The sequence below is a fragment of the Cucurbita pepo genome, chromosome LG14 (assembly GCF_002806865.2).
Source record: "Cucurbita pepo subsp. pepo cultivar mu-cu-16 chromosome LG14, ASM280686v2, whole genome shotgun sequence".
NCBI lineage: Eukaryota > Viridiplantae > Streptophyta > Magnoliopsida > Cucurbitales > Cucurbitaceae > Cucurbita > Cucurbita pepo.
Window position 1 is genome coordinate 2,848,071 of NC_036651.1, and position 27,702 is coordinate 2,875,772.

Below are 27,702 nucleotides of genomic sequence, written 5' to 3' on the forward strand. Positions count from 1 at the left end.
CTAATTACACCAAAAGGATTTATTACGACCAGAGGGAGCCAGGATGAAAATCAAAGTGAAGTCATGGATAGATGAGGGGGTGTGGGAGTGGTAGCATACGATGAGGAGTGGAAGAATGGGGCTCGCTTGGGTGCAGGAACTGAGAGAAGCGCAGTTCCCATGTGTGTGTGAGCGGTGGACACGGGAAGATAGGGCAACACAACGAAGCCCATAGAATGGGCTTCAAATAGAATACAAAACTGTCGATATTTAAGATGATAATTAATATCTTATTCACTACAAAACTATATCATCATGAAGAGCAGATGCTCAACCTTACTTCACTGAGATTGCAGAACAAAGAAAGTTTAAACACATTTGCATTAAAATTGTTCCAAAGTTCCTATTCCTTATCCTTCCTTTACAAAGAGTTACTGAACAAAGTGATGTACCTGTCAAGGTGAAGGAGTCAATTGATCATCTCAATAACAAGCCTTAAGAAATTCAAGTACAGACATTGGTGAGTTTTGTTATGACTCCTTCCATTGCCGGAAACGCATGCACAGCCATTTGAGCATTGGGCATGAATCAAGCTGCGGAAAAATACTTCTGAAGTGATTGAACTCTTGAAAGCTCTGAACCAACAAAAAAATTAGGGACCAAAAAAGAAAAAAAAAAAAAAAAAAAAAAAAATTNAAAACGGGAGTAATGAACACAGATCAAGCAAAACTGAGGTTGGAAAAGTTAAAAATGGTGTTGTTTAAGAGTAATCGACAAGAAATCTTTCTTTTAAACCTTGCTTCTGCTACCAGACACCGCCCTATCTTTGTACCTCCTAGTATTGTATACTTTTTCCATTACTTCTCTTCTATCTTCTCTCAGTTACCCATGAACCATTTGTTGTTCCATCTCCCCAACAATGAGCATCACGGAGCTGTGATGATGCACCATGTACCATCGACCATTATGGAACTCATAGATGTTAGTCACATTGAATGGCCCTGTATCCATGTCAACGTAGGTTTTCATGCTAACCCAAGCCATGTCTGTAAGCACACGTGCCCGTACATCACGGACCTGAAAATTAATCCCTTGTTCCCAATTGAATGCAACCTGCCAACTTTGAATTACGGCATTATACCTGTTTGACAAAGAAAACCCAATCATTGTAAGTACTGGATTAACATATATAAACAGTCTTTCACAATCAAGTATTTTTGTTGATATAGCAACTTGACAAGTTCAATATTCAATTCCTTCAACATGGTTCAATCTAAAGGTAATAAGTGTTTTTGTTGATCGTTCCAGCACCCATCCACCCACCCCCAAATAAAAAGAACCGCAGAGGCAGAACGATAAAGCTCCACATACTTAGGCAAGTTAATTTATCGTCATATATCATCTATTCTAAATTGAAGTTATAATATTAATACAAATTCCTACTAAACTTGATATGACCCGAGCGAATTACAAGCAACATTCTTCAGTATCTCACTAATCATATAATGTAGTTACCCATGCACATGACCAAAAATCTTTCCCCTTAGAGAAGCGCTTTGGATACGGCCGGATTCAAAGAACAAAGTCTCCACAATGCAGCATTGGTCCACCACAACTAGTTGAGGGCCTTGTGGCAACCTAAGCACATGCTGCCCATGTTCCAGCATATAAAGGTGGCCTTTCCAAAGTAAATGAGAAATTTGTGCAAAAATACGAGGAAGACCCTTTTATCCGAAATCTCATAAATTGCTCTATCAAGTGATAGTAGAGAGTAGAGACACAAGGTCTTCTGTATCGCCGGTCTCAACATAGTACATAAGTTACTATTCTCAAACGTTCTTATATAAAAAAAACTTAAAAATCAAGAAATTCAGATAATCCACAGCACCCATATGACAGCAATCATAAGCCTCATGTCACTTCTAAAAATCCCTTATATATCACCTTCTTCTCAGTAAAAAGGCTTAGAAAATGTAAATATCAGATGAGGAGACCAAAAAGTGTCTAAAATATGCAAATGCAGGAAATGTAACGTGTTTGATAATTTAGTTGGCCATATCAAGCAGCAGTCAGATATCATGGTAAAAAAAACAAGACAATAAGGTAAATACCCGGAAAAGAATTCTCCTGAGGCATGAATACACTTCACATAATCTGCATTTAACCAAAAATGACTCATCGCTTGAAGAGACCTGTCTCTGATGATGTTATAGAATTGGGCATTGATATTCATAATTGTTCTTGTTGCAGCATAATATGCCTTCCACCCGTTAATTGGAGTTACAGTATCCTGTTCCAGTGTGAAGTCCTAAAAGATTTCATGGGAAATGTTGTCTTAGCCCCAGCGAATCCTAAATAGACTTAAGCATCTAGAACAACACACAAAAGTGGAGGGGAGCACAGAGATGGGTCTTGCCAATTCCAGAACTTCGGCCACAAGCCATCAATTGAAACGATTTCATTAGTTGAAAGATAAAGAGGTAATAAAGTCACTTCGTTCCCCTCCAGAATTACAAAAAGATGCTGATGACTATGGTAGCAAAAGTTTGAAACAAATAACACCATATTCCATTCGTGTTTCTTCCCCGGCACTCATCTTACAGAAGAAAAATAAATTACCATAACTCCATCAGTTCAGACAAAAACCGTACAAAAGAAGATTAAACCGAACTCGTACCTTGTGATAAAGCGCCTTCCAGGCACTATCATCATTCGCGGCTTTCCGCATCAAGGAATTAGTCATGGACAAACGACACAGGCTGGGATAATCCAAGTAACTAAGAGCGTGCGTAGTAATCTCCGGGACCAACTGCTCCATCATCGAAGCGCCCGTCTGCCGCTCCGTCACAACAACCGGCGCCTTCTCCAGCACTTCCACTGCACGGCCGTTCAAATAAGGCATACTCGTACTAGTCGAAGAAGTAATCTCAGCCCTGGGGTTCAAACCCCCAATAGCGACACCACCGTTAAGCGAACAGGTACAATTAAAATTCCTCGTACCCACGCCCTCCAATTGTACCGTTTTCGTCCTTCTAATGTAAGGAACAGAAACCAATCGAACGGCGGCGAAAAGAGCGAGAAGAAAACAAAGAAAAGTAACAATCGCAGCTATAGGAAAAGGTTGGGACAACAAGGCAATGGTGGCAGCAGAGGCAATCTCCATTCAAACGACATGAAAGCCTCTATATGACGTTCAGCCTCACAGAACATGAAACCCTAAGAAATTTGTCGCGTCGCGTCGCGTTTCAGCGGAAGGTGTGTAAACGCGCCGTCGCCGTGAGAAGCTCAACTGTGCAATAGATGGTCAACCATGGAGTTTGGTACATGAAATGTGTAGGCCAACGCCGGAGATGAGTTTCAAGAAATGATCTCCGGTGACGGAATCGGAATTCTGTGGAATCGGAGAGGCGGAAGGAGGAGGAGGAGGTGGAGGTTTTGGGTTAGTGACCCGTGAATGGTATCGTAACAGACCCAAAGGGGGAAAATTTCCAACGTGTGAAACTTGTCTGTCAGTCAGTCTGTTTATCGAGGGGGTATTTTCGTAATTCCTCAACTCATTTTATTAAAAAATGTATTTGATTAATTTCATTAATTTTTATATGGTATTTGTTTAATTCTTTGGAGATAACTCACATCTATTTTTTCTTTTTGAAAATTATGCTTATTTTTAAAAAAATTGATTTTTTTTTTTTTTGAAAAGTCTTGTTTACTTTTTTTAAAGTTCAACTTTAGCCGTAATGAAAAATACATTTTATTGATCCATTATTATATAAATAAATGTAATTTAAAATTTTAAAAAATTAATTAATCACTCATAAATTTCTTAAAAAATTGAAATTTCGAATTTAAGCGCATTTTAAATATATATAAATATGAAAAGTTTACCTATGGAATATATAATATTGAGATAAGAATTACAAATTTCACCAACGAGCATTTGCTTAATAAAAAAAAAAGAGACTTTAAAGCAAGCAGCTATTGCAAGAACAGGAGGGGGTTGTTAATAAGGTCATGGAGCCATACGTCTTTCTCAGGCTTCACTAGTCGACTGAGGAATGGCAGCATACTCAAAATCCCGTTCTTGTTCTTGTTCTTGTTCTTGATCTCGTCCTCGTCCTACAAATGGAAGGCTTCCGGGGTTTTCCTCTTGCAAAAGAACGCTAATGGGTGTTTGTGGAGGGTAATTGTCGAGAATGAAGTCGATTTCTTCTCCAACTATTTCCTCCTGGTTGATAAGAACCTGCAATTCAAATTCCATGTCCAAGAAAAGCCTCAAGTTCAGAAACGAATCGCAAAACCGAAAACTCGATCGTTTTCAGACACACACTGTTGGATTATCTACCTTTACGGCTTTAAGCAATGCTGCATGGTGCCTCTGGAGCATAGCCAACGTTCTATCATACATGTCACGTATTAGCTCTTCAGCTCTCCGAGCGACTTTGTCGTCTAAACTTAAATTCAGTGGGGGTTCGATTAGATCGTAGTCATCGTAAAGTGAGCCTTCGAAATCCAACCTTGGACCAACAAACTGTACACTCTTCCTCCATGGTGGTGGTTCCCCATGTATCACCATGGGATTCTCCAAATTCCAACTACAGAAGAGAAGCAACCATCGATGTTAGCGAATGACGTGCATATAAAATCACTTCGAAATCAAGGAACGTTAACTGACATTGTTAAAATTTTACGAGCAAGCCAAGAAGCATCAGCAAGATAGCCAACCGATGCCTTTGACGTGTCCCGCCCGTAAATAACCTCCTCTGCAGCCCTACCTCCAAGTAAAACCTACAAAACGATGAACATTTGTTTTAAAAGTTCCAGAAGATAAAAAAGACACACAAAGGTATAATCTAAAGTGGCATGCTCTTTTTTGATGTTAGCGAACCTGGAGACGATGAAGTAATTGCGGTCGTCGTTCAAACATGTATGATTCATCATCAAGCCGACGAAACACAACTTGTGACAGTGTCTGTGGAACATATTTTCTTCAATGAGAATCCAATTTCATTTAAAAACTAAGGCTGCTAAGCCAATAGAAAGAAGAGATAAGATAGATATCCACCCACAAGCCAAAGAGCTCATAGCAAAGTACTTCAGTTGGCATTTGATCCCAAAAGAACAGCTATTAAAAGACTCCACTTCTTCTAAGCTCCAAGAGCTCACACTCAAACTAAGTATGGTAATAAAACCCAACTGACCCACATGAATTTTCAGAATTACAGCCTTTTGGTAATAAATTCTTCCATTCGTATGAATGTGGAAACCACCATGAGCATGTCAAAAGGTACAAACATTTCGGGGGAATGGGTACGAAAGTATAAAACAACGAAGACGGTTTGGAATCAAGTCTAGCATGTCAGTTTGGCACCGGTGAAACTTAAGTCAAATTGATCACAGTGAATAAATAAGGAAGCATCTGAACGGACCTGACCACGAGGGATGATTGAAATGCGATCACAAGATTCAACTTTTGCATTCTCATATCTCCTAAGCAAATGTGAAATCATAGCAACGCCCATTTCTGTGGTAGCTCTCCGGCATTGTCCCTGATGGCCAAGCTCTATGCCGACACGTCTTGGTCCAACAGTGAGCCTGTCAACTGCATCGTTCATGTCCGACTGAGCAATAGATTCATGCCCTTTCCTCACAGCAACAAGAGCAGCTTCCTGGACAAGTTGAGCCAACTTTGCTCCCGTCCAACCTGATAATTTGATGTCATCTCAAGAAACCAAGTTACAGATCAATATAAAATGTACAAAGAGAACGAACCAGGTAAGTTCTGTGAGTAGATGCTTAGATCAACAGAGTCTGACATCTTCACTTTGCTTGCATGAATTTTCAAAATATCAAGTCTCCCTTTCACGCCCGGGGGACGAATTTTTATCTATGCAGGAAAGAAGGTATTCAGGAGTAAAGACAAATAAGATATAGAATCATAAACGCGTGTTGTATACCTTTTATGTATGTTTACAAGTATCAACGCATTATATAACATTAGCAGGGAAAATTTCTTTGCTTGCCAGGGGAAAATATATTTAAAAGCATTAGAAGCTCATCATCATGAATAATCTTTTAATTTGAATATACTATAATTTCTCTATTAACAAGAAATGCAGGTATTCAATAAATGATTTCATGTCTTAAAAACAGTTCATTGCAAGAATATTAGACAAGCACTTGATTTCTTTCTGTATTCGTTTCACAGACAGAGAAACAAGCAACATTCATGAATTGAAAAATTGAACCTTTCGATCGAAACGACCAGGTCGGAGAAGTGCAGGATCTAACAGATCTCTTCTATTTGTAGCAGCTAAAAATATAACACCTTTTCCAGTATCAAACCCATCAAGCTCTATGAGAAGTTGGTTCAATGTGGTTTCCCTCTCTTGGGTGGCTGCATTGTAGAGATGATCGGTAGATTCTTTGAAAGTTCCCTGACGCCTGAGACATAACAATTTTAAAGAGAATGAAGACAGTTGAAAATAAATTAACAGAATAAATGACATCTAATATCCTCCAATAAAATGGGGTGTTGGGCCACACTCCTCGCATTATGCTCATGAACACCCACCCCACTAATTCTTAGAGAGACTTCACTAAGTTATTAAGTTTTCAACTTGGGGGCTTGAACCCCAAGCCCCCTTGATCTTGGAGGGTATCTTCAAACATCCCAAACACTTACCACCATCACATAATATGACAGGTCATACAGCGTACTGTATTAAATGTAATCAATTATCTAACTAAAACCAAAAAAGTTCAACGTCGCCAATACCTAGTTGCCAAAGCATCAATTTCATCAATGAAGATAACCGATGGTTTGTTTACCTGCGTATAGATAACATAGACAAGTGACTTCAGAAATAATCTACAGCTGAAGCTCTACATTCAAAGCTTCATGCATAGTTATTTGATGACAGGAAATCTGAATAGAGCATTGTTCAAATTCAAGGCATTTTTTCATTTCTGTAGGCCACTGAGAAGACCCCAACTTTCTCCACTAGCCAGACAAATTACAGATTAGCCAATAAAGCAAACTGTCTAAGCTTAAAAACAAAAACATTATACAAGGACCTAGTTGCTTATTAGTTAATGAGCTTCCAAAATGATAATAAATGAGCCAAGAGAAAACATATCATTGGAGAAGTGTTAAAGTTACTTTAATTCATGGCATGAAACTCAACTTATTGAAGATAAGAGCGTAATAGTGAAAATTGTATAACTAAGAGGATACTTCATACAGTCACTAGAAAAGTGCCCAGGTGCCAAGAATTGAAGTAATCACCTTTGCTCTCTTAAACAGATCTCTAATACGAGCAGAACCAACACCGACTAGAACTTCAACAAACTCGGACCCAGCCATTTGGTAAAATGGAACACCAGCTTCACCAGCTATGGCCTTGGCCACCAACGTCTGAAACATGTGGCTGGAGTTAAACATGTGTAAATGAATATTAAACAAATCAAATATTTCAAGATCCAGAGAGAGTGAAACTAACCTTACCACAGCCAGGAGGTCCTTCCAGAAGAACTCCATGAGGAGGCTTTATTCCTATCTCGTCAAATAATTCAGGGTTTTTCAAGTATCTCACCAGCTAAACAGATTAACAATAAAAGAAGTAAATTCACCACTTGATTAAACTTATAGCTTCCAAACAACAACAAATATATCTATGTAAATCGTTTAAATAATACATTCAGATAAGACACCTATCAACCAGACGCAAAAGTAAAATCGTATTGAAATTCTTGACTACAGGAAGGAATGTAGTTTTTCAACAATTGAAGTCCTTTTTTTTGGTAACTTGTATATTTTTTTGTCATTTTGCATGACTCCTCTGTTCTTGATTCGTTTGTTGCAAGCTTGTTTTCTTTGATATGTCCTAATAAAATTTTGGATTTTCATTAATTCTAAGAAAAATATAGTTGTTATTAGTATCGAGATATCTGGCTTATGAGTCCCATCTCCAATCATTCCCATTTTCCCCCCTTCCCTTGCTTCTTAATCTATATAGAAGGAAAATAATAACAAAGAGCTTGGCACTCACATTTCAAGCAAACAGAAGAGCTAAAAGGGTTAGAAAGTTCCACATGATGGTTCAAACTTCATCTAATATTTGTGAAAATGTGATTCTCTCTTTATAAGACAGAATTATGAAAGATCCCATTGTTTCTTTTGAGCACAAAGAGGGACAGGGTGGGCAAGGTTTCAACTGATGGCTAAGTACCTCTTGGAGTTCCTCCACAGCTTCATCAATTCCAGCTACATCATTGAACTTGACTCCGGTTGAACCCTGCAAATTTCTTGCAACAGATGATGCTTAGGATTTATCCTTTACTCTAAGGGTACTATAAGAACATGAAATGAGTACTAACATCAACACGAGCTTCTGCTTTGGAGCGTGAAAAATCAATCCCTTGCCAAAGATCCTACATGATAAAGAGAGCAAGAAAAAGAGAATATTTCATAAACTTTCATCAAAAGTTGCAAATGATGTAAAGGCGTGGAAAACAAGAACAAAAAATGGAAAAATGAATAGAAAAGGACATACCCACTTTCGGAAGTTCTTTGGCCTCCTTGAAAGTGTAAAGCGAAGAAGAAGAACCATTATCACAAGAACGAGCACAATTGGTTTTAAAATCTCAAGACTGGCAGAGATACCACCAAAAGTATAAACCTCATAAAACTTGGCAAAAATTTCTCCATCATCAAAAAAATGAACAACATTATCCCGAACTCTCTCAGAAATGCCAAGGATCAGACCATGAAAAAGCTTAACAAATGGTCTGAACATTGGCCATACAACATAAGTAACAGTAAAAAAGACAAAACTGGTAACAGCAAATACAGCAGAAGCCAGGAACCCTCCAGCAACAACTGCTGCAGCAGCCATTGTAGCAGTCACTACTCCAAGCTCAACCATCACTCTGCTAGATATGCGAGCTGCTAAGGGATGAGGGTAACCAGGCAGTTTTCCTACCCAAGACTGTATCAGAAGAATCAAGGTATCAGGAAAGATGAACATAAAATCTTCTCGCCTATTTTCTTATTCCCTTATGACAAAAGGAAATAGAAAATAATTTTTATTGTAAAGAAGGGGTAGACCATATATGATGAAATACCCTATACAAAAGCTAGGATAAAGAATTCCAATTGAAATACAAAATCACAAGAAATTATCATTCTGATTAAAACATGTGCATATTATTTTGTATAAGTAAAAAACCCTACTATTAGTCTTTCGATGAATGAAGAAAACTTAACAGTGTATTTGGTATGATATATGTCTACTTTTCTCACCGCTACTTTTGTATTCCCCTTCGTCCATCTATTTGGGCCCCAAAAATAGGCATGAGATCGTGATTATGATAGTGAAGAACAAGATAATCAGTCATGGCAAGTTCTATAGTGAATGTGATGATAGGATTTCTAAACCTGCCTGCCAGCTCTCCCTACCTTTAAGGCCTTAACCAAGAAAGAACACTACAAACTAAAATTCCTCACGTAAAATGGCAATTCCTAATAGAAAAGGAAAATATTAAGCTTAGAGAGATTCTGCAACCTAAAATCCCCATACTCAACCAGTCAAAACTAATGCTAGTTTAAGAAATTAATAACCTACCGAGGTAGTATACGTCTCAATTTCGTACTGCGGACCTGTATACTGCTCCAATACTGTTTGAGCTTCACTCTCACTAAGCCTTAACGTCCTGATCAAAGCATATTGTTAGGACAAACGGAGTAAAAATGCTGAAGAAAGGATGAAAGCAAGTCGAGTTTACCATTTAGTTCTTTGCAAGCTCTTTTCACCTGGAATTTCTCTTAAATCGACAATGAAATCTCTGAACCCTGAAGACGCAGCTATACGTTCCTTTGAAGTTAACAATTTTACTTTGCCGCTCTCCATGGCTTTCAGAAAGTCCTCAAAGCTCATCATTGGCAACGCCTCAAGGTTTCTATCAAATTCTTCTTCCTCCGATAACTCTATATTGAAAACCTGCTCAGGCACATAAAGCTTCCCTTTATACTCCCTCAAAATGTCTTTCAAATACACACTCTCACTCTTCGTTCCACCCTCATTACGACCCTCAATTTCCCCCTCCTTCGAATTCTTTCTCGACCTCAACCACTTCACCACGAAATCAAACACACCCTCCTCCGATTTTCTAATCAAATACTCTCTCTCTTTCAACGTATACAACTTATTGCCAACTAAATACCGGGGTTCCAATTGGCTGGGATTTTCCTTCAAAACTTTGGTTACAAAATCATCTCCGGCAGCTGCACCACCACCGGAGGACTTCGACGGTAAATCCGAAGAATTCGAAAGCGCTAAGCAGAGAGCAAACCTGTTTCGGTGAAGAAACAACAATGGCGTTCTGGGATTCCGACTGAAATTGAAACGCTTAGCTTGTACATGATTCAGACGCGGGGTGGGTTGGATAAAGGAAGATTTTGGAAGGAAAGCCCTCGGAGATAGCAGTGAATCAACGGAAGCCATCAATGAAGAACAAAAGGGGAATCAAATATTAGAAAGCTTTAATGGTTGAAGTGAAAACCATGAGAGAATTTCGATGGAGAGATGAGGAAATAAGTTCCACTTCTCTGCTGGGTGCAGCTTGAAAGATTTATCGGGAAATCTGAGATAGGAAGAGGTTGAAGGCGGGTTTTAGTACATGGTCTGCAATTTTATTTTATTCTGAATTTTGTACTCAAATGCCCATATTAGCATTTTACCTCTCTCTTTTTTTTTCTTTTTTTTTTTAATTCAAAATCACTTAAAGAGTTTTTAAATTCGTTACTTACCATGGTTGAAAATTTATCTGGTTCGAGTGCAATACATGATCAAATTTACTATAAGTTAGTGTTAGGACTTGAAATATAGATGGGTCGTGTTACAAATCTCAAAAAAAGAAAATATAAATTATATTATTTCTGAAGTATAGGTTCGTATTCGCAAATCAATCAAAGTTTGAGGATTAAAAAAAAATATATTTTTTTAAAATTATACATAGTCTCAAGTACACAAAAAAAAATAAAATAAAAATTTAACAAGTAAAATAAATGATAGTTAAAAAAAGTTGGGAAAAAAACAAGCATAAAACTAAAGTCAATATCGTACAAAGGTTTTAGATACAAAAACGTCCTCCATAACTTACTAAAAATTAATGATTTATTAAACCCAAAATTAGAGACTCGATAATATATTAGATAATCGTCAATGTTTTGTTAAAATATCATCACTAGTCACAGCACCAGCCCATTATATATTTATTTTACCATAGATTTTAGGAAAGAGACAATGTATTCCAAGAGAGAGAGTATTCTACACAGCGTTTTATATTCTCTTCTCGATTGGTCTTAACAGAGAGCGCTAGTGTTTCTCATAAAAGAGTTGTGTTCAACGTGTTTAAGAATTTATTGAATACAAGATTAAAAACTTAAAGATCTAATTCACAATAGGACAGACAGCAACAACCTACGATACTTGATCACATCAACCATTTATCCCATTTAGTTACTTCATCGTGNAAATATATTTTTTTAAAATTATACATAGTCTCAAGTACACAAAAAAAAATAAAATAAAAATTTAACAAGTAAAATAAATGATAGTTAAAAAAAGTTGGGAAAAAAACAAGCATAAAACTAAAGTCAATATCGTACAAAGGTTTTAGATACAAAAACGTCCTCCATAACTTACTAAAAATTAATGATTTATTAAACCCAAAATTAGAGACTCGATAATATATTAGATAATCGTCAATGTTTTGTTAAAATATCATCACTAGTCACAGCACCAGCCCATTATATATTTATTTTACCATAGATTTTAGGAAAGAGACAATGTATTCCAAGAGAGAGAGTATTCTACACAGCGTTTTATATTCTCTTCTCGATTGGTCTTAACAGAGAGCGCTAGTGTTTCTCAGAAAAGAGTTGTGTTCAACGTGTTTAAGAATTTATTGAATACAAGATTAAAAACTTAAAGATCTAATTCACAATAGGACAGACAGCAACAACCTACGATACTTGATCACATCAACCATTTATCCCATTTAGTTACTTCATCGTGACTGACGTATAACTATGGTTCCTCACCAAGGTCAATCAACGCTAAAGAAAGGAAATTGACTAGAAATCGAACTATCATTCGTTAAAAAGATGAAGGAAAACAAGGGCATACAAAAAAAGGAACAAAAAGGAGCAAGCAAGTATATAGCATTGGGAATTCTATTAGTCTATTTTATATGTCAATGTTTCCTATCATTACTAGACGAAGGCAATATGAATGGTACCGGGTATTACGTTGAATGTGTTGGTGCAGCTTTGTGAATGAACACGTCTGGCCAAAGTGCCACTCAGCCTTGGGAGTTTATCACGTCCTGCAAATTCTTAGGATAGCACATTGTTGTGTGGAGGCCATTCCACACGTTGTCTGCAAGAATGGCATTCACTGCATCTGTTGGATGGAATTGATCCCACCAGATATGATTAGAAGCATTTTTGCAAGCCATAAGTGGTGAGATGCACAAGATCCAACCATTGTAGCGACCAAACCCACAACAAGCATCAGAAGTTACATTGAAACCTGGATGAAAACAAAATGACACGATGAGAGGCAGATTCGGTTCATGGTGAAAAGAGTAAAAAGAAGTTAGATTGTGTCATTCACCATAACGTTCATGGTTCTTCAAAATATCCATTGAACCTTGCAGCAAATCACAGAAGATAATACTTAAATCGGGCAGCTCCATGCCCAGCTCCTCAACTATGTATCTCATGGCGAAGTTGAACTCCATGACCATATCATTTATCTCCTCAATACACTCTCCATTCTCACTGCCGTATTGCCATAGGTAAAATGGAGCACATCCAATAGGTGCCAATCCCATTACAACAATTCTCCTAGCATTCATGTTATACAAGTTCTGACCACGAACACAAAATCTTTCAGGAAGGTTTCTAACAATTCATAAATTAACACAAAAATTGAACATCTATGCAGGGCAGAAGCAGCACCCAGAAACAAATGCAGGGTTAATTTCCAATATCTAAGATGATTCAAGAGCTCAAAATTTGGAAAATGAAAATTCGTGCACAAAAACCGATGATGGCATCTCTTTGCCTTCAAGATATTGTTTTTGTGCACGCATTTTCATTTTCCAAATTTTGAGCTCTTGAATCAATAAGAACTATTAATCAAATGTCTATATGTAATAGCATTTCTTCCAGCTGAGATTAGAAAACTGATGCAACAAGAACTATTAATCAATTACCTTGATTTCCTGTTTGATTGTGGTTGCCAGAAATTGGTTAAAATTCCATGGAGGGTAGAGATTTTGCACACGCGATATATTAAACAGATAGTAATGGATGTAATCGTTGATTCCAATTGATATGTAAAAGACTGAATCGGAAATGTGATCAGCAGCAGCATTCTCGCCCATGGTTAGAACAAACTGCTGAAAAGTGTCCATAAATTGCTGAATTTGCCGTGTGAAGGAAATGTGTTGGCCCTGTCACAAATGACATTTCAAAAAAGCGAAGGAATCCATAATATCAAGTTATACTTCCATCTCCTTAGCGGATAATGAGGTAAATGATGAATAAGGATAATATCTACCATCTAAATCTAAATTGTAATAGCCTAAGTCCATCGCTAGTAAATATTGTTCACTTTAGTCCTTTCCTTTCGAGATTCTCCTCAAAGTTTTTAAAACGCGTATGCTAAGGAGAGGTTTCCACACTCTAATAAAGAATGTTTCGTTCTCTTTCCCAACCGATTTGGGATCTCACAATCCACACCCTTTCAGGGCCCAGCGTCCTTGCTAGCACACCACCTCGTGTCCACTCCCTTCAGAACCCTGGTGTCTGGCTCTGATACCATTTGTAACGGCTCAAGCCCACAGCTAGCAGATATTGTCTTAGACTTTCCCTTTCAGGATTTCCCTCGACGTTTTTAACGTTTTTAAAACGTGTCTCCTAGGGAGAGGTTTCCACACCCTTATAAAGAATGTTTCATTCTCCTCCCCAACCGACGTGGGATCTCACATAAATCAACGAAAGATTACTTAATGCGTTATGAAACTCCTTTACTCTTATGAATAAAATAATTTGTAACAGAACAGAATATTCAAATGCTGAAAGAAATTGAGATCATCGAACAAGTCAATCCATTCAACGAAGCCCTGGACGTTTGATTTGAAACTAGTCCGTATGCATACATCTTTTATAGATGGTTTTAATCAATTGATATAGCTAGTCGAAATTGAAGAAAAGAAGTACCAATTCAGATCCACTGGTGAAGATAACTCCAGCACTAGCTGATGCGTAATTCACTCCTTGAATCATATCTTCCACTGCTCCAGCATGACCAAGATAACTCGGAACAAACGGAAGTCCAAGACGCTGGGCTGAAAAGCGGAAGAAAAAAAAAAGAAAAAAAGATCAACTCAGAAATTCGGAAATCACGAGACAAAAACGAAAGAAAAAACTAAAGAAAGAAAGAGATCAAACATAATAAGAGAAACCTCTAAACATCATGACATAAACCAAAAAAAATCAAGAAAGTAAAGTAATAATACCAAGAAAATCGACGGGAATTCTTCCATTACAGAACCTTCCAGTAGGTCTGTGCGTGTCGAAATCTCGACCATAAGGAAGGTGATCGGCGCGGGCGAAGGTTCCGAGGAAATTGTTGGTACCGCAGTCGACGGTAGAGTCGCCGATGACGAAAAGGGCGGGGACTAGTGAATTCGAGGGCGGGGGAGCGGCGGGGAAAGTGGGAAAAGATGAATTTGGAGGGGTTGTGAAACCGTAAGGGGTTGGCGCCAAAGGATTGTGAAGTTTGGGGATTATGAGAGCTGTTGATGGAAGAAAAATGGAAGAAATGAGGATGAAGATTAGGAAAATTAGCAGATTAAGCGCCATTAATTTGACATTCGGAGAGAGATCGTACTTGAATTAAGCGGGAAGATAACGGCTTAAACCAAACTGCAATCACAATGACAAAAGTTCAAATTTTCGAATTCCTCACTTTATAACTTTTAATTTTCAATCAATTTTAAATATATTTTTAAAATATTTACAAATAACGGTGTACTAAAAATTAAATTTTAATTTTATATCTATTAAATTAATCCCAAAACTTATTTTTGAAGTTTGAATTAAAAAAACACATAATTAAAAAGCTATTATTATGTCCACAATATTAACGTTTTCGTTTCTTATTTCAATTTTTATTATCACAAAATTTTCTATTTATTTTGGTAGAATGGAGACAAGAATTTTTGGTCGGAGATCGAGGACCGAAATTTTTTCCCATCATTTTTATTTATATTTTTCATTTTGAATAATTTTTAATGAATAATTTTTATTTTTTAATATAAATCCTATTTTTGAAAATGTAAAACATTCCTAATAAATTTAATAATAATTATTTCTTTATGTGCTAAGTAAATAAAAAGTAAAAAAATAAGTTAATTTTGTATCTTAGTTTGATACTTAAGTGAGCAATGTGGGGAGGGGATGGAGACCGGAGCAGGGAATGTGATCCTCGTCCTCTACCCGTTTAGCTAAATAGGAAAATTTTCTCCACTACCCGTTTACCTAAATATGGGGAGGGGATGGAGACCGGAACAGGGAATGTGATCCTCGTCCTCTACCCGTTTAGCTAAATAGGAAAATTTTCTCCACTACCCGTTTACCTAAATAGGAAAATTTTCTACACACACCTCTGACCCATTTAGTTTAATAGAAGAAATCTCTCCACGCTCTCTCTTTCATTTTCCGTTTAAACGAGAATTCACACCATGTAAAGTCAAATCGAACTCGCATTGACATACTAAATTTGAAATAACCAATGCCATCCATTAGCATAAATCCAAACTTTAATTTATAAATTCACCCATGATTTATACATATATCCAATGTTTTTATCATTTCAAAGGGCATGAAACCCAAACGTATTAATACCAAACAAAATCTAATTTCTTGTCATATCCTTGGGAACATTGGGTAATTGGAGAAAAGTACTTTTGAGGTACAAATTGTTGCTTTGCTTACCTTATCTGAGAGTGTTTCAGCCATCAGATCCATCTCCAAAAGAGAGAAGAATCACCTGTGAAGTAAAATTCAAAACAAAGAAAAAGAAACGCAGGTATCTCTTCGTATAATATTGTATAATTGTAGTCCAGATATTGGTATCCATATTACACCAAGGGGTGTGTCGAAGAAAGATGGCCAAAATCACTTCTTTATATAGCGTCTAAAATTGAATACAACAAAATCAGCTTATCCACCTAAACTTCTTCTGCGCAATGTATGAATGAAAGAATTGTGCTGCCATCTTACCTCCCAGATTCTAGATACAGAAGAAGATATCATACAACATCTAACAATCTTACTTCGACCAAGCAACCGCGTCAATTTCTGCTTGCGCGCTTCTGTATAACTCCAGCCTCTTTGCTAGCGCAGTCCGACGCTCCATGATCGCTGGATCCTCGTTCAATAATGATGATAGGCGCTTTTGCTGCAGAGGAAATACCAAAGATGTAATTTGGGTAGAGAGAGGCAAATTTGGAATGTTTGATCACAAGGAATGAGGGGAATTATTCTACCTCTAGTTTTCCCAGGTCGGTGAAAAAGTGGTCGAGGAGGCTTCTTTTGGCTTCTCGTACTTGACAATAAACAATGGACTTCGGAATCGAGTTTCGTAAGGTTGCACAAACCATATGGACATAAGATAGCACTGTTGTACCTGTATGTGCCACAAGAAGATACATATCATTGAACATATTCAAGAATTTAAGTACTAAACACGTAAAATAAATGTTACATAAGAAGCATAGCACGTGTAGAAACAAAGTTGTAGGGTAAAATACTCTAATTATATAGTTGAAGACCTACCAACACGCCTTAAATACGAGTCATTGTATCGGTCAAAAATTGAATGTGTAGGGTTGCCTCCCTTTTCAATATCCTGAGGAAGCTTCCGGAAGAAATCAACTGTCAGGTAGCTGGACTCCATATCTACAAGGAGAAGTGATGCTTTCTTGCTTTGCTCTCTCATTCTTTCAAGTGATTCAATAGCTGCGTTTCCCAACTCCACTCTAAGACCAGGATACTGCTTTAATTCCTGAAAGCAGCAAAAGAACACTTAGGAATAAGATTCAAATAAAAAACGCAATCTTATGTATCAGAAACTGAGGATATTGTCATCAGCCCTGCCTTAAGTATTGCCAATTAAGGTAGGAATGAGAATTAAAGACAACAAGGTTCAACTCTGATAAAGCAGCTCAAATTAAATTTGAACAAATTCTATAACACTAATAAATATATAATAACCAAGGATGGGAGGAAAGAATTTTCCCCAAAAAACCAATCTAGAAAGTAACGACAATAAAATTTGAAAATATTGCACATGATAAAAGATTGATTAAACAGCGTTTGACCATTTCTTGCACGAGTGAACAGTAAGGTTTAAAAAAACACGTATTTTAAGACAGTACTTCTCATGAACGGATTTTTTGGTGCAAGACAAAAAATTATGTAATCAACTATATTCTATGCAAAACTTCTTAAGTTGGAGACCACCAAACCAACAGCAGTAAGTCATGACAGACTGAAAAAGCACGGAACATGGTTCTGATTAAGAGTATCATATGCAAGATTCAAAAAAAAAAATACATACCAGAGTTTCACCCATAGCTTTGTGGACCAGATCCTTCAATATAGCATGAACCTGAAATTAGAGAAAAAAGATTAATAACACATGAAGAATGATGAGCGTCTTATAGAATATTAACAATGGCAGTGAAATCTGATCTGATAATGAGAAAATACTTCAACTAAGAGAGAAGTAAAAAGGGGAAAACATGTAAAAATGATAATGCAAACAATACAAGTATGCTTGAGATACTGCAGTCAGTGACTGATCCATGGAGGAAATTTTTTAACAGGTAAGCCATTACATTGGACACGATATGTAAACCTGTTATCAAACAAAACCGGTCACTCTAAAATTCAGGTTTTAACAGGAAAGAAGAATTGTCAGATCAAAGTCCTTGAAGCAGAGGCCAAGAACAACAAAATGTCCAAGTCAAAACCCAACTTCTAACAGCTAAAAGTCTATATGGCAGGTGTCCATCTTCCCCTCCCTCGTGCATCAATATCTCAGTAAGTAAAGCATAAATTCATGCATTCCATAGCAATACCAAGTTGTTCTGCACATACCGCATCAACACATGACTCAGCTGGGCCTCTAATAGTAACTAAAGTAGATTCGATCAGACGGCGATATCCTTGTTCAGGAGCTATTAAATGAGGTTGATATCCATCAGCTTCAGTAATAAGCTTCTTTACATTTTCCATTGACAGTTGCCTGTCAAACTGCAACCTCTTCAGAGCAGCAGGAAGTTGGTCATCAAAGACATTGTAAATTTTATCACCACCAGGACGCCTGTAGAGAGATCAGGATATGGAATTGTTCAGGAAACATGAGAAAAGTCATTGGCGAGGAAGCATTACATATTACAAAAGAGAACAATTGAAGCATAAACATACACGCCATCGAGGTGTTCTTTAAAATTCTGATCAAAAGCACGGCAAATTTCCATAATCATGTATAGTTTTCCCTGCATTTGGCAAACAAAAAACAATAAAATGTCAACATAAGAGAAGTAGCTGAAGAAACATATATTGACAACCTCTCCACAACCATCTTACTCGATCTAAAGCATACATCCAACATTAAGATCATGTAAAACTAAACAGTAAAAGTGAACTCTATTAGATAGTTTTAGGACCAATAGACTAGAGGCAGCCCGTTGAACTTAAGGAACTTACTCCAGCATCATTTGCAACAGGCCTTCCGAGACGGCTGAGTTCGGATTCAAGTTCAGAAATGGTCTTGTTAATGAGGTTTTGAATGCCAGGGATTTTGGACTTGATTACCGTTTCTAGATGCTGAGATTAACATTGCAATTACAAGAAGTCAGACATTAATAGCCAGAATATGCTACTATATACAATTTCAAGAGGAGGAGGAGGAGGGGAAGATATGAGACAAAATAAAGGGTAAGCTTACCTTAGAAAGAACCTTTGCTAGATGCTCAGAGCCCATCCTACGAGCGAGGTGCTTGTATTCTGGAGTATTAGCAAAATATTCCCGCTCTCTACGCCTAGCAGCAATCATGTCAACATTTTTGTTGATGTCTGCTTGTGAACGATTCACAACACCAACCCAAGGAAACTTCAACCTATAAGCTTTGCCTTCCAGCATCTTAGCAATGCAACGCAAAGAATGCAATTTAGAATACATGATCCAGTAGGTGAATACACATCCACCAAATCAAGGAAACAAATATTCAAATACCAATTCTCTGAAGGGGCAAAAAAAAATCTTTTCAAATTCTACTTACTGTTCTTCAAAGGGGCTTATAGAATTAAATTACTTTATGTTTGAACTTGAGGGAGTTAAAAAAATACTTACATCAACAGCATCGGTTCCCTTATCCATGAGATCAATCTTTGTCAATACACCAAGAGTCCTCTCCCCTAAGAGAAATATAGCAAAGGGTTAAAGATACCCAGTAACAAATTTACTCCTTCAAAGAAGACTTGAGAAAACAACAATGACAAAAATTAGCACGAAGTATGCAACTTTTTGTTGTTTTTGTTTTTCTTTTCTTTTTTTTTTTAATAAAAGAAAGCATGGATTATGACAAATAACAACAAACATTGGAGTTACCTGTAGGATCAACTTCACGAGAGATTTTAATTGCATCAGAAGTAGCCAAATCTTGATTGGCAGGTGAAATAGCAAGTATAATACAGTTAGGCTGCATCAGGGCATAGCAAATAAATTAATGAGCAGAGTGATTTTCATCCTTCTACTAACAATGGAAGTGTAAACAAAAATTGTTCAAAGTTACAAGACATTTATAGCAGCATCACAAATGGGATTAAGATGTAAATTCTTCTGCTAGAGGTAAAAGCTAAACGCAACAAATTTCCTTAAAAAAAAGGTAGGAACAAGATGTACTCAATTCATCAAATAAACTGTAAAAAGTTAACTGAATCTCACTCAATTTCCTAAAAAAAAAAGGTACACTACTTTCCGAGAAATGAAAATTAATGTGGATAACAAGAGATTATAATAGATGATTAAAATCAAAAGAGCATCCACCATTTGCTGAACCTTACCTTTTCAATAAAGGAGCGAACCATCGTCTCGATTTCTTGAACAATACTTTCTGGTTGCCCCTCTGAATATTGTAAGAGAATACATAAGTTGTCAGACCATAGCACAAGAAGGAGAATAAGAAATCAGAATAAGTTGATATTTCTGGGCTGTTTTAAAGTTTCCAAGGAGTACATGAAATAGGAGAGGTTCTCAATTAGGTTTGATAAATAGGCATTAACTTCCATGGATGGACAAATCAGATCAAATCACTCGCGTACAACTTGACAGCAAGATTGTTGAGAAGAAATGACTTACCAACAGCTACTTTCGTCAGCCCAGGAAGATCAATAAGTGTCAAGTTTACAACTGCCAAAATTTGAAAAATACAGAGAATGTGTGAGAAGATGCAAGGAAAGTGTACGAATACCAAATGCGTCTAAATATTCAGTCAAAAAACATGGCAACGTTAATATCTGCTAAATATTCCCAAGATGCATTTCCATTAATTTAGAAAATAAAAATACAAATGGTTTTCAAAATAATTTCTCAAACTACCCTAAATCTCAAAACACTATTCCATCATGGACAATCTCAACCATGCAACTTTATGAAGAACTACTAGCAAAAGTTATTTTCTGCTAGGTTTGAAAATGTCTTTGACCAAAGAATGTCAGTTAACCTTTAATATGAAAAAGAAAATTAATACTCGGACACAAGATGTACAAAAGATGTATCAGGAAAAAAAAAGAAACAAAGACCTACCATTGGGAGAATATATACTAAGATGAATTGGGACACTGGAAATTTGTTTAGAACGACCAGTCTCTCGATCCGTCTCATCTTGAATCTCCTTCCTGACAGCGACTGCAAAAACATGGTTGTGCAATAAGTAAAAAGTTAGATAAAGAAATCATTTACACATTTTTGCAGCCTCGTTCAAAAGTGTACACACAAAAACATTGTTCAGCCAATTTGTCATCACAACACATTATCCAAGACTTGCTAGTTCAAATCATAAGAATATGAAAATTCCTCCCAGAGAATGCATTAAATCATCAAGAAGTACAAAGTAGTACTCATGATCTTCTGCAAATGAATGGACCACACCATCCAGTCAGTTCCTAAATATGGTTCATTTCACTCTATCATTCTCACATCTCATTTGCCATGCCGGACTACTGAGGCTCCCAAGAATTTTAAAACTGGACTGTGTACCAAACGGCTTCTTTGCCATTGACTGGTGATTCTATTAGTATGAAAGCTTCAAAAGACTAAAATGACTTCTTGCTAGAAGGTGGAATCAAAATATTTTTTGCAAGTAATTTGATTGGAGCCCAATAGAAGTAACTCAAAAGGCGAATTTGAGGACTTTGACATTAGGTTCTACCAACACTTATGACATGAACCACTCCTTCCAACACACATGGGATGTAATCCAATCATTCAGTAAGGAGGCATCTCATACCTAGTCTTCATACTGCATCTTTATTTTTATTCTTAGTAGTAAAGCTTTGTTTCTTACCCCCACCCCCCAAAATAAAATAAAAGAAAGATAGAAAGAAAGGAAAACACAAGGAAAATTGAAATANAACAACAAACATTGGAGTTACCTGTAGGATCAACTTCACGAGAGATTTTAATTGCATCAGAAGTAGCCAAATCTTGATTGGCAGGTGAAATAGCAAGTATAATACAGTTAGGCTGCATCAGGGCATAGCAAATAAATTAATGAGCAGAGTGATTTTCATCCTTCTACTAACAATGGAAGTGTAAACAAAAATTGTTCAAAGTTACAAGACATTTATAGCAGCATCACAAATGGGATTAAGATGTAAATTCTTCTGCTAGAGGTAAAAGCTAAACGCAACAAATTTCCTTAAAAAAAAGGTAGGAACAAGATGTACTCAATTCATCAAATAAACTGTAAAAAGTTAACTGAATCTCACTCAATTTCCTAAAAAAAAAAGGTACACTACTTTCCGAGAAATGAAAATTAATGTGGATAACAAGAGATTATAATAGATGATTAAAATCAAAAGAGCATCCACCATTTGCTGAACCTTACCTTTTCAATAAAGGAGCGAACCATCGTCTCGATTTCTTGAACAATACTTTCTGGTTGCCCCTCTGAATATTGTAAGAGAATACATAAGTTGTCAGACCATAGCACAAGAAGGAGAATAAGAAATCAGAATAAGTTGATATTTCTGGGCTGTTTTAAAGTTTCCAAGGAGTACATGAAATAGGAGAGGTTCTCAATTAGGTTTGATAAATAGGCATTAACTTCCATGGATGGACAAATCAGATCAAATCACTCGCGTACAACTTGACAGCAAGATTGTTGAGAAGAAATGACTTACCAACAGCTACTTTCGTCAGCCCAGGAAGATCAATAAGTGTCAAGTTTACAACTGCCAAAATTTGAAAAATACAGAGAATGTGTGAGAAGATGCAAGGAAAGTGTACGAATACCAAATGCGTCTAAATATTCAGTCAAAAAACATGGCAACGTTAATATCTGCTAAATATTCCCAAGATGCATTTCCATTAATTTAGAAAATAAAAATACAAATGGTTTTCAAAATAATTTCTCAAACTACCCTAAATCTCAAAACACTATTCCATCATGGACAATCTCAACCATGCAACTTTATGAAGAACTACTAGCAAAAGTTATTTTCTGCTAGGTTTGAAAATGTCTTTGACCAAAGAATGTCAGTTAACCTTTAATATGAAAAAGAAAATTAATACTCGGACACAAGATGTACAAAAGATGTATCAGGAAAAAAAAAGAAACAAAGACCTACCATTGGGAGAATATATACTAAGATGAATTGGGACACTGGAAATTTGTTTAGAACGACCAGTCTCTCGATCCGTCTCATCTTGAATCTCCTTCCTGACAGCGACTGCAAAAACATGGTTGTGCAATAAGTAAAAAGTTAGATAAAGAAATCATTTACACATTTTTGCAGCCTCGTTCAAAAGTGTACACACAAAAACATTGTTCAGCCAATTTGTCATCACAACACATTATCCAAGACTTGCTAGTTCAAATCATAAGAATATGAAAATTCCTCCCAGAGAATGCATTAAATCATCAAGAAGTACAAAGTAGTACTCATGATCTTCTGCAAATGAATGGACCACACCATCCAGTCAGTTCCTAAATATGGTTCATTTCACTCTATCATTCTCACATCTCATTTGCCATGCCGGACTACTGAGGCTCCCAAGAATTTTAAAACTGGACTGTGTACCAAACGGCTTCTTTGCCATTGACTGGTGATTCTATTAGTATGAAAGCTTCAAAAGACTAAAATGACTTCTTGCTAGAAGGTGGAATCAAAATATTTTTTGCAAGTAATTTGATTGGAGCCCAATAGAAGTAACTCAAAAGGCGAATTTGAGGACTTTGACATTAGGTTCTACCAACACTTATGACATGAACCACTCCTTCCAACACACATGGGATGTAATCCAATCATTCAGTAAGGAGGCATCTCATACCTAGTCTTCATACTGCATCTTTATTTTTATTCTTAGTAGTAAAGCTTTGTTTCTTACCCCCACCCCCCAAAATAAAATAAAAGAAAGATAGAAAGAAAGGAAAACACAAGGAAAATTGAAATATCAAGAAAATAGAATGATATTTACCGAAATCGGTAAATCTTTTCCTGGGAAGGTGGAGAAACTCCGCATACTCTCTGCTTCCTTCGTCAATTTTATGAAGTTGCAAGACAAGAGGACGCCTAGTAACAATACCTGTAAGACATCATCCTATTTAGCCAAAAAAAATGCAGACTGTACATTTTACTTGTCAAGAATCTTAGTTATCCATTAATTACCAGATCCACGGGGTAAGAAATCCTTGCCGACAATGCTCTCTAACACTGAAGACTTGNAGGAACAAGATGTACTCAATTCATCAAATAAACTGTAAAAAGTTAACTGAATCTCACTCAATTTCCTAAAAAAAAAAGGTACACTACTTTCCGAGAAATGAAAATTAATGTGGATAACAAGAGATTATAATAGATGATTAAAATCAAAAGAGCATCCACCATTTGCTGAACCTTACCTTTTCAATAAAGGAGCGAACCATCGTCTCGATTTCTTGAACAATACTTTCTGGTTGCCCCTCTGAATATTGTAAGAGAATACATAAGTTGTCAGACCATAGCACAAGAAGGAGAATAAGAAATCAGAATAAGTTGATATTTCTGGGCTGTTTTAAAGTTTCCAAGGAGTACATGAAATAGGAGAGGTTCTCAATTAGGTTTGATAAATAGGCATTAACTTCCATGGATGGACAAATCAGATCAAATCACTCGCGTACAACTTGACAGCAAGATTGTTGAGAAGAAATGACTTACCAACAGCTACTTTCGTCAGCCCAGGAAGATCAATAAGTGTCAAGTTTACAACTGCCAAAATTTGAAAAATACAGAGAATGTGTGAGAAGATGCAAGGAAAGTGTACGAATACCAAATGCGTCTAAATATTCAGTCAAAAAACATGGCAACGTTAATATCTGCTAAATATTCCCAAGATGCATTTCCATTAATTTAGAAAATAAAAATACAAATGGTTTTCAAAATAATTTCTCAAACTACCCTAAATCTCAAAACACTATTCCATCATGGACAATCTCAACCATGCAACTTTATGAAGAACTACTAGCAAAAGTTATTTTCTGCTAGGTTTGAAAATGTCTTTGACCAAAGAATGTCAGTTAACCTTTAATATGAAAAAGAAAATTAATACTCGGACACAAGATGTACAAAAGATGTATCAGGAAAAAAAAAGAAACAAAGACCTACCATTGGGAGAAAATGAACGAATACAAAAAAGGCATAAAAAAGAATGGTCCAAAAAAGAAGCCAAACAAAAATTGACATAACAGAGGAAGACAGAGGCAGCTGAAAAGGTGGATAAACTGGAGCCTCATCTATATGCTTTTCAACATCTCCGCACATCCTTCCATGATGAAAGGCATTTCGAAAGTTTTTTTGACACAAATTCCAAAAAGAAATTTTCATCTAGAATTATGTCCAAAAAAATTCCTCGAGTCATAAGAACATCTCTACACCACCAGATGAGCCACCTATAAAGCTTATCGAGATCAAAATTAATATTCTCACCAATTAATTCCAAGACTAGCAATAGAATGAAAGATTTGCAAAATACTATTGAGGTTAATAAGACACTATCCTCTTCGAACAAAAGGAAATAGTATCAACCAGAAAATGCAAGTGAGCAAGAGTTGATAAAAATAATCAGTTAATTTATCCAGAAAAAATAAATAAGAATAATATAAATAATAGAAAAAAAAAATAGTCAGCTCACAATTATATCTAATAATAGTCTATTATCTATAAAGGCTTCCCCCCTCCATTGATATAGCAAACTAAACTGTTACAGGACATACCTTCAAAGTTATCTTATTGGCATATTTAGGAAGGTTTCCCACTACACCACTGTTCAACAGAGAGTCCAAATCATCCTCATTTGAGGAATGCTTTCTTCTCATCTTTCCTCTTTTTGTTGTCATCTTCGGATAATCATTCTGAAACTCCTTATCTCCTTGAGGACGTTCTTTATCACGATTTTGTTGGCCTGAAGAACCTCTTCCGCCTGAAATTTGAAATAACTCAGTGAGAGTGAGACATTAGAAAGTAGCTAACACAATAACTGTTAAATTTAAGTGCCCCGATATGATTATGAAGTCATATATTTTATTTTCAGCGACTTCCTTCAAATTAGAATCATTGTTGAAGATAACCAAACCAAACCAAAACTACCATGCTATTCTTATCTGGAACATCAATCCCCTTTCATCTGAAGAGAATCTTGAAGCATTAACGAAAATTAACTTTCCAACTGATCATGTTTCCATTAGAACCCGAAAAAAAGAATAATAATAAACAGCCATATCCCATTACGAAACTTCTGGAAAATCGCAGAGTCCAAGCGCACCTCTAGGAAAGTCAGGAACATCATCTTCAATCTGCAACGACAAGGCTTCGGTTTTAGCTACATCACTCGTTTTTTTCTTCGACTTGAATGACATCTTGGAATGCTTGTTGAACTTTACGCCATCCACTGGTTTCTTGTTGAACTTTGCGCCATCCACTGGTTTTTTTGAAGGCGGCGCCATCTTCACAATGCAAATTCGGTAATAGTTGAAAGGGCTCTTATTTCCAATAAATTCAAAGTATCATTGGCGAATGTATTGGTTAATCTGAAGAAGAAAAAATTCAATTATGAAANGCGAGAGTGGAAAAAACAGAGGTTATTTCTGCTTGCCTGTGGTTTAAGAGCTACAGCTCTCTCCAGTTAAATCGACACATAGCAACAGATAGGACGTCCAGTCGATTAGAAAAATGATCGCGGAGAAGCCCTATGCCAACAAGAAAGTTCCGACACAAAAGTTTAATGCAGCGTCTACTTTAGTTCGGATATTACTTTAACGCCTATTTCCCGAACAGAACCCAACCCAAAATTGAGCTGAACTTTCGACGAGTCACATGGATCCGCAGACCAAACTCGATTGCTAAATCAGACAACGAAACGATCTATTCGCAAAATCATCTATGTTTAATATTTGATTGAGCAACAAAACCTCCGCACTAAGGATTCAGCAAAAATATCCATCCACTCCAAACAATAAAAACATTAAAGGATAAGGAAGAGCAAGAAGATCTCAATCCCAAAACACCACCATCAGCTCAGATTGCTGAAGTAGCGTTAATCAGACAGGAGCAAACACAGTTAGAAGAAACAGCAAGGCAAAAAAAAAAAAAAAAAGAAGANGATCGGAAACAAACTTGACCACCGACGACGGCGATAGACGGCAAAGAGTCCCAGAGTGTAGGCAATGCGCTAGCTTCGCCATGGTCACCAAGAGCCGTACAAGCCCTCTGAATTTTGTTAACGAGAGAGATCAAATTGTCCATTTTTAGAAATCAAATATCCAAATCGGTCAAGACGAAGTCAGATCAGATCGCCTCGATCCGACAACTAATCAAGGCGACGACGACGCTTGAAACAACTTCAAAATCCGAGATCTCCGGCTCAGAGAAAGAGAGAGAATCGGGTTTGAAGAAACTGGAAATGGAAAGAGGAAAAGATAGAGCGGCCGTAGAAAGCATTCGGCTAGTCTCGTATTTATACTTCAGAAACTTGTAGCCATGTACCCGCAATTCTTTTTACTTTTTTAAATTAAAATTTATTTAATTTTTTAAAAATCAAGCCATTTCTGAATTTCTTTTTAATTTAATTTCATTAAAAGTTTGTGAAAACTACAAAGTTATTTTTTATTTTTAGAATTTAATTTAAAGGCTATCATAGGACAAGATGAAGAACATTATAAAAACGACCAATTTTTTTATATTTATATTTTTAAAAAAAATTTAATTCAATAAATATTTTAATCAATTGAGTTATATTCAATATACCGTCTACAACCCTCGACCATTTGAACCCATTAGATCCCAAGATATTTAGAACCGTTGAAAGGTCACCACTCTTG

General features: G+C 36.5%; 4 protein-coding genes across 4 annotated transcripts; all 4 read right to left on the reverse strand.

Moving 5' to 3' along the window:
* Positions 1-700: 700 nt before the first annotated feature.
* LOC111810907 (F-box protein SKIP8) lies at positions 701-3,483 on the reverse strand. Its single transcript, XM_023697743.1, has 3 exons — positions 2,657-3,483; positions 2,091-2,287; positions 701-1,120 (listed from the first exon to the last, which is right to left on the reverse strand). Exons 1-3 carry the CDS (start codon positions 3,140-3,142, stop codon positions 862-864), a joined length of 942 nt encoding a protein of 313 aa, XP_023553511.1. The 5' UTR covers positions 3,143-3,483; the 3' UTR covers positions 701-861.
* A 340-nt stretch (positions 3,484-3,823) lies between these two features.
* Positions 3,824-10,677, reverse strand: LOC111810185 (probable inactive ATP-dependent zinc metalloprotease FTSHI 1, chloroplastic). Its single transcript, XM_023696792.1, has 15 exons — positions 9,763-10,677; positions 9,603-9,690; positions 8,532-8,966; positions 8,356-8,409; positions 8,208-8,273; positions 7,479-7,574; positions 7,265-7,393; positions 6,755-6,807; positions 6,225-6,420; positions 5,749-5,863; positions 5,406-5,680; positions 4,865-4,948; positions 4,652-4,764; positions 4,322-4,571; positions 3,824-4,219 (listed from the first exon to the last, which is right to left on the reverse strand). The coding sequence occupies exons 1-15, from the start codon at positions 10,479-10,481 to the stop codon at positions 4,010-4,012; spliced, it is 2,883 nt and encodes a 960-aa protein (XP_023552560.1). The 5' UTR covers positions 10,482-10,677; the 3' UTR covers positions 3,824-4,009.
* Positions 10,678-12,014: 1,337 nt separating this feature from the next.
* Positions 12,015-14,914, reverse strand: LOC111809961 (GDSL esterase/lipase At1g71691). Its single transcript, XM_023696456.1, has 5 exons — positions 14,569-14,914; positions 14,270-14,397; positions 13,261-13,500; positions 12,657-12,912; positions 12,015-12,572 (listed from the first exon to the last, which is right to left on the reverse strand). Exons 1-5 carry the CDS (start codon positions 14,912-14,914, stop codon positions 12,343-12,345), a joined length of 1,200 nt encoding a protein of 399 aa, XP_023552224.1. The 3' UTR covers positions 12,015-12,342.
* Positions 14,915-16,127: 1,213 nt separating this feature from the next.
* Positions 16,128-27,325, reverse strand: LOC111809960 (dynamin-related protein 5A-like). Its single transcript, XM_023696455.1, has 16 exons — positions 26,999-27,325; positions 24,017-24,080; positions 23,826-23,933; positions 22,976-23,077; positions 22,529-22,579; positions 22,234-22,295; positions 21,779-21,869; positions 19,476-19,540; positions 19,071-19,265; positions 18,830-18,949; positions 18,548-18,618; positions 18,218-18,443; positions 17,676-17,726; positions 16,892-17,120; positions 16,603-16,742; positions 16,128-16,514 (listed from the first exon to the last, which is right to left on the reverse strand). Exons 1-16 carry the CDS (start codon positions 27,125-27,127, stop codon positions 16,386-16,388), a joined length of 1,833 nt encoding a protein of 610 aa, XP_023552223.1. The 5' UTR covers positions 27,128-27,325; the 3' UTR covers positions 16,128-16,385.
* Between the last annotated feature and the right edge of the window lie 377 nt (positions 27,326-27,702).

Coding starts and splice junctions, on each gene's coding strand:
- LOC111809961 (XM_023696456.1), bottom strand. CDS start 14,914: ATGGCGCTTAATCTGCTAATTTTCCTAATCTTCATCCTCATTTCTTCC. Junction 13,501..14,269: donor TCACCAGTGGATCTGAATTG/GTACTTCTTTTC, acceptor CATTTGTGACAG/GGCCAACACATTTCCTTCAC. Junction 12,573..12,656: donor GAAGAACCATGAACGTTATG/GTGAATGACACA, acceptor GTTTTCATCCAG/GTTTCAATGTAACTTCTGAT.
- LOC111810907 (XM_023697743.1), bottom strand. CDS start 3,142: ATGGAGATTGCCTCTGCTGCCACCATTGCCTTGTTGTCCCAACCTTTT. Junction 2,288..2,656: donor GGAAGGCGCTTTATCACAAG/GTACGAGTTCGG, acceptor GAAATCTTTTAG/GACTTCACACTGGAACAGGA. Junction 1,121..2,090: donor TCAGGAGAATTCTTTTCCGG/GTATTTACCTTA, acceptor TTTGTCAAACAG/GTATAATGCCGTAATTCAAA.
- LOC111810185 (XM_023696792.1), bottom strand. CDS start 10,481: ATGGCTTCCGTTGATTCACTGCTATCTCCGAGGGCTTTCCTTCCAAAA. Junction 9,691..9,762: donor AGCTTGCAAAGAACTAAATG/GTAAACTCGACT, acceptor TGCTTTGATCAG/GACGTTAAGGCTTAGTGAGA. Junction 5,864..6,224: donor CTGGTCGTTTCGATCGAAAG/GTTCAATTTTTC, acceptor TTTCCTGCATAG/ATAAAAATTCGTCCCCCGGG.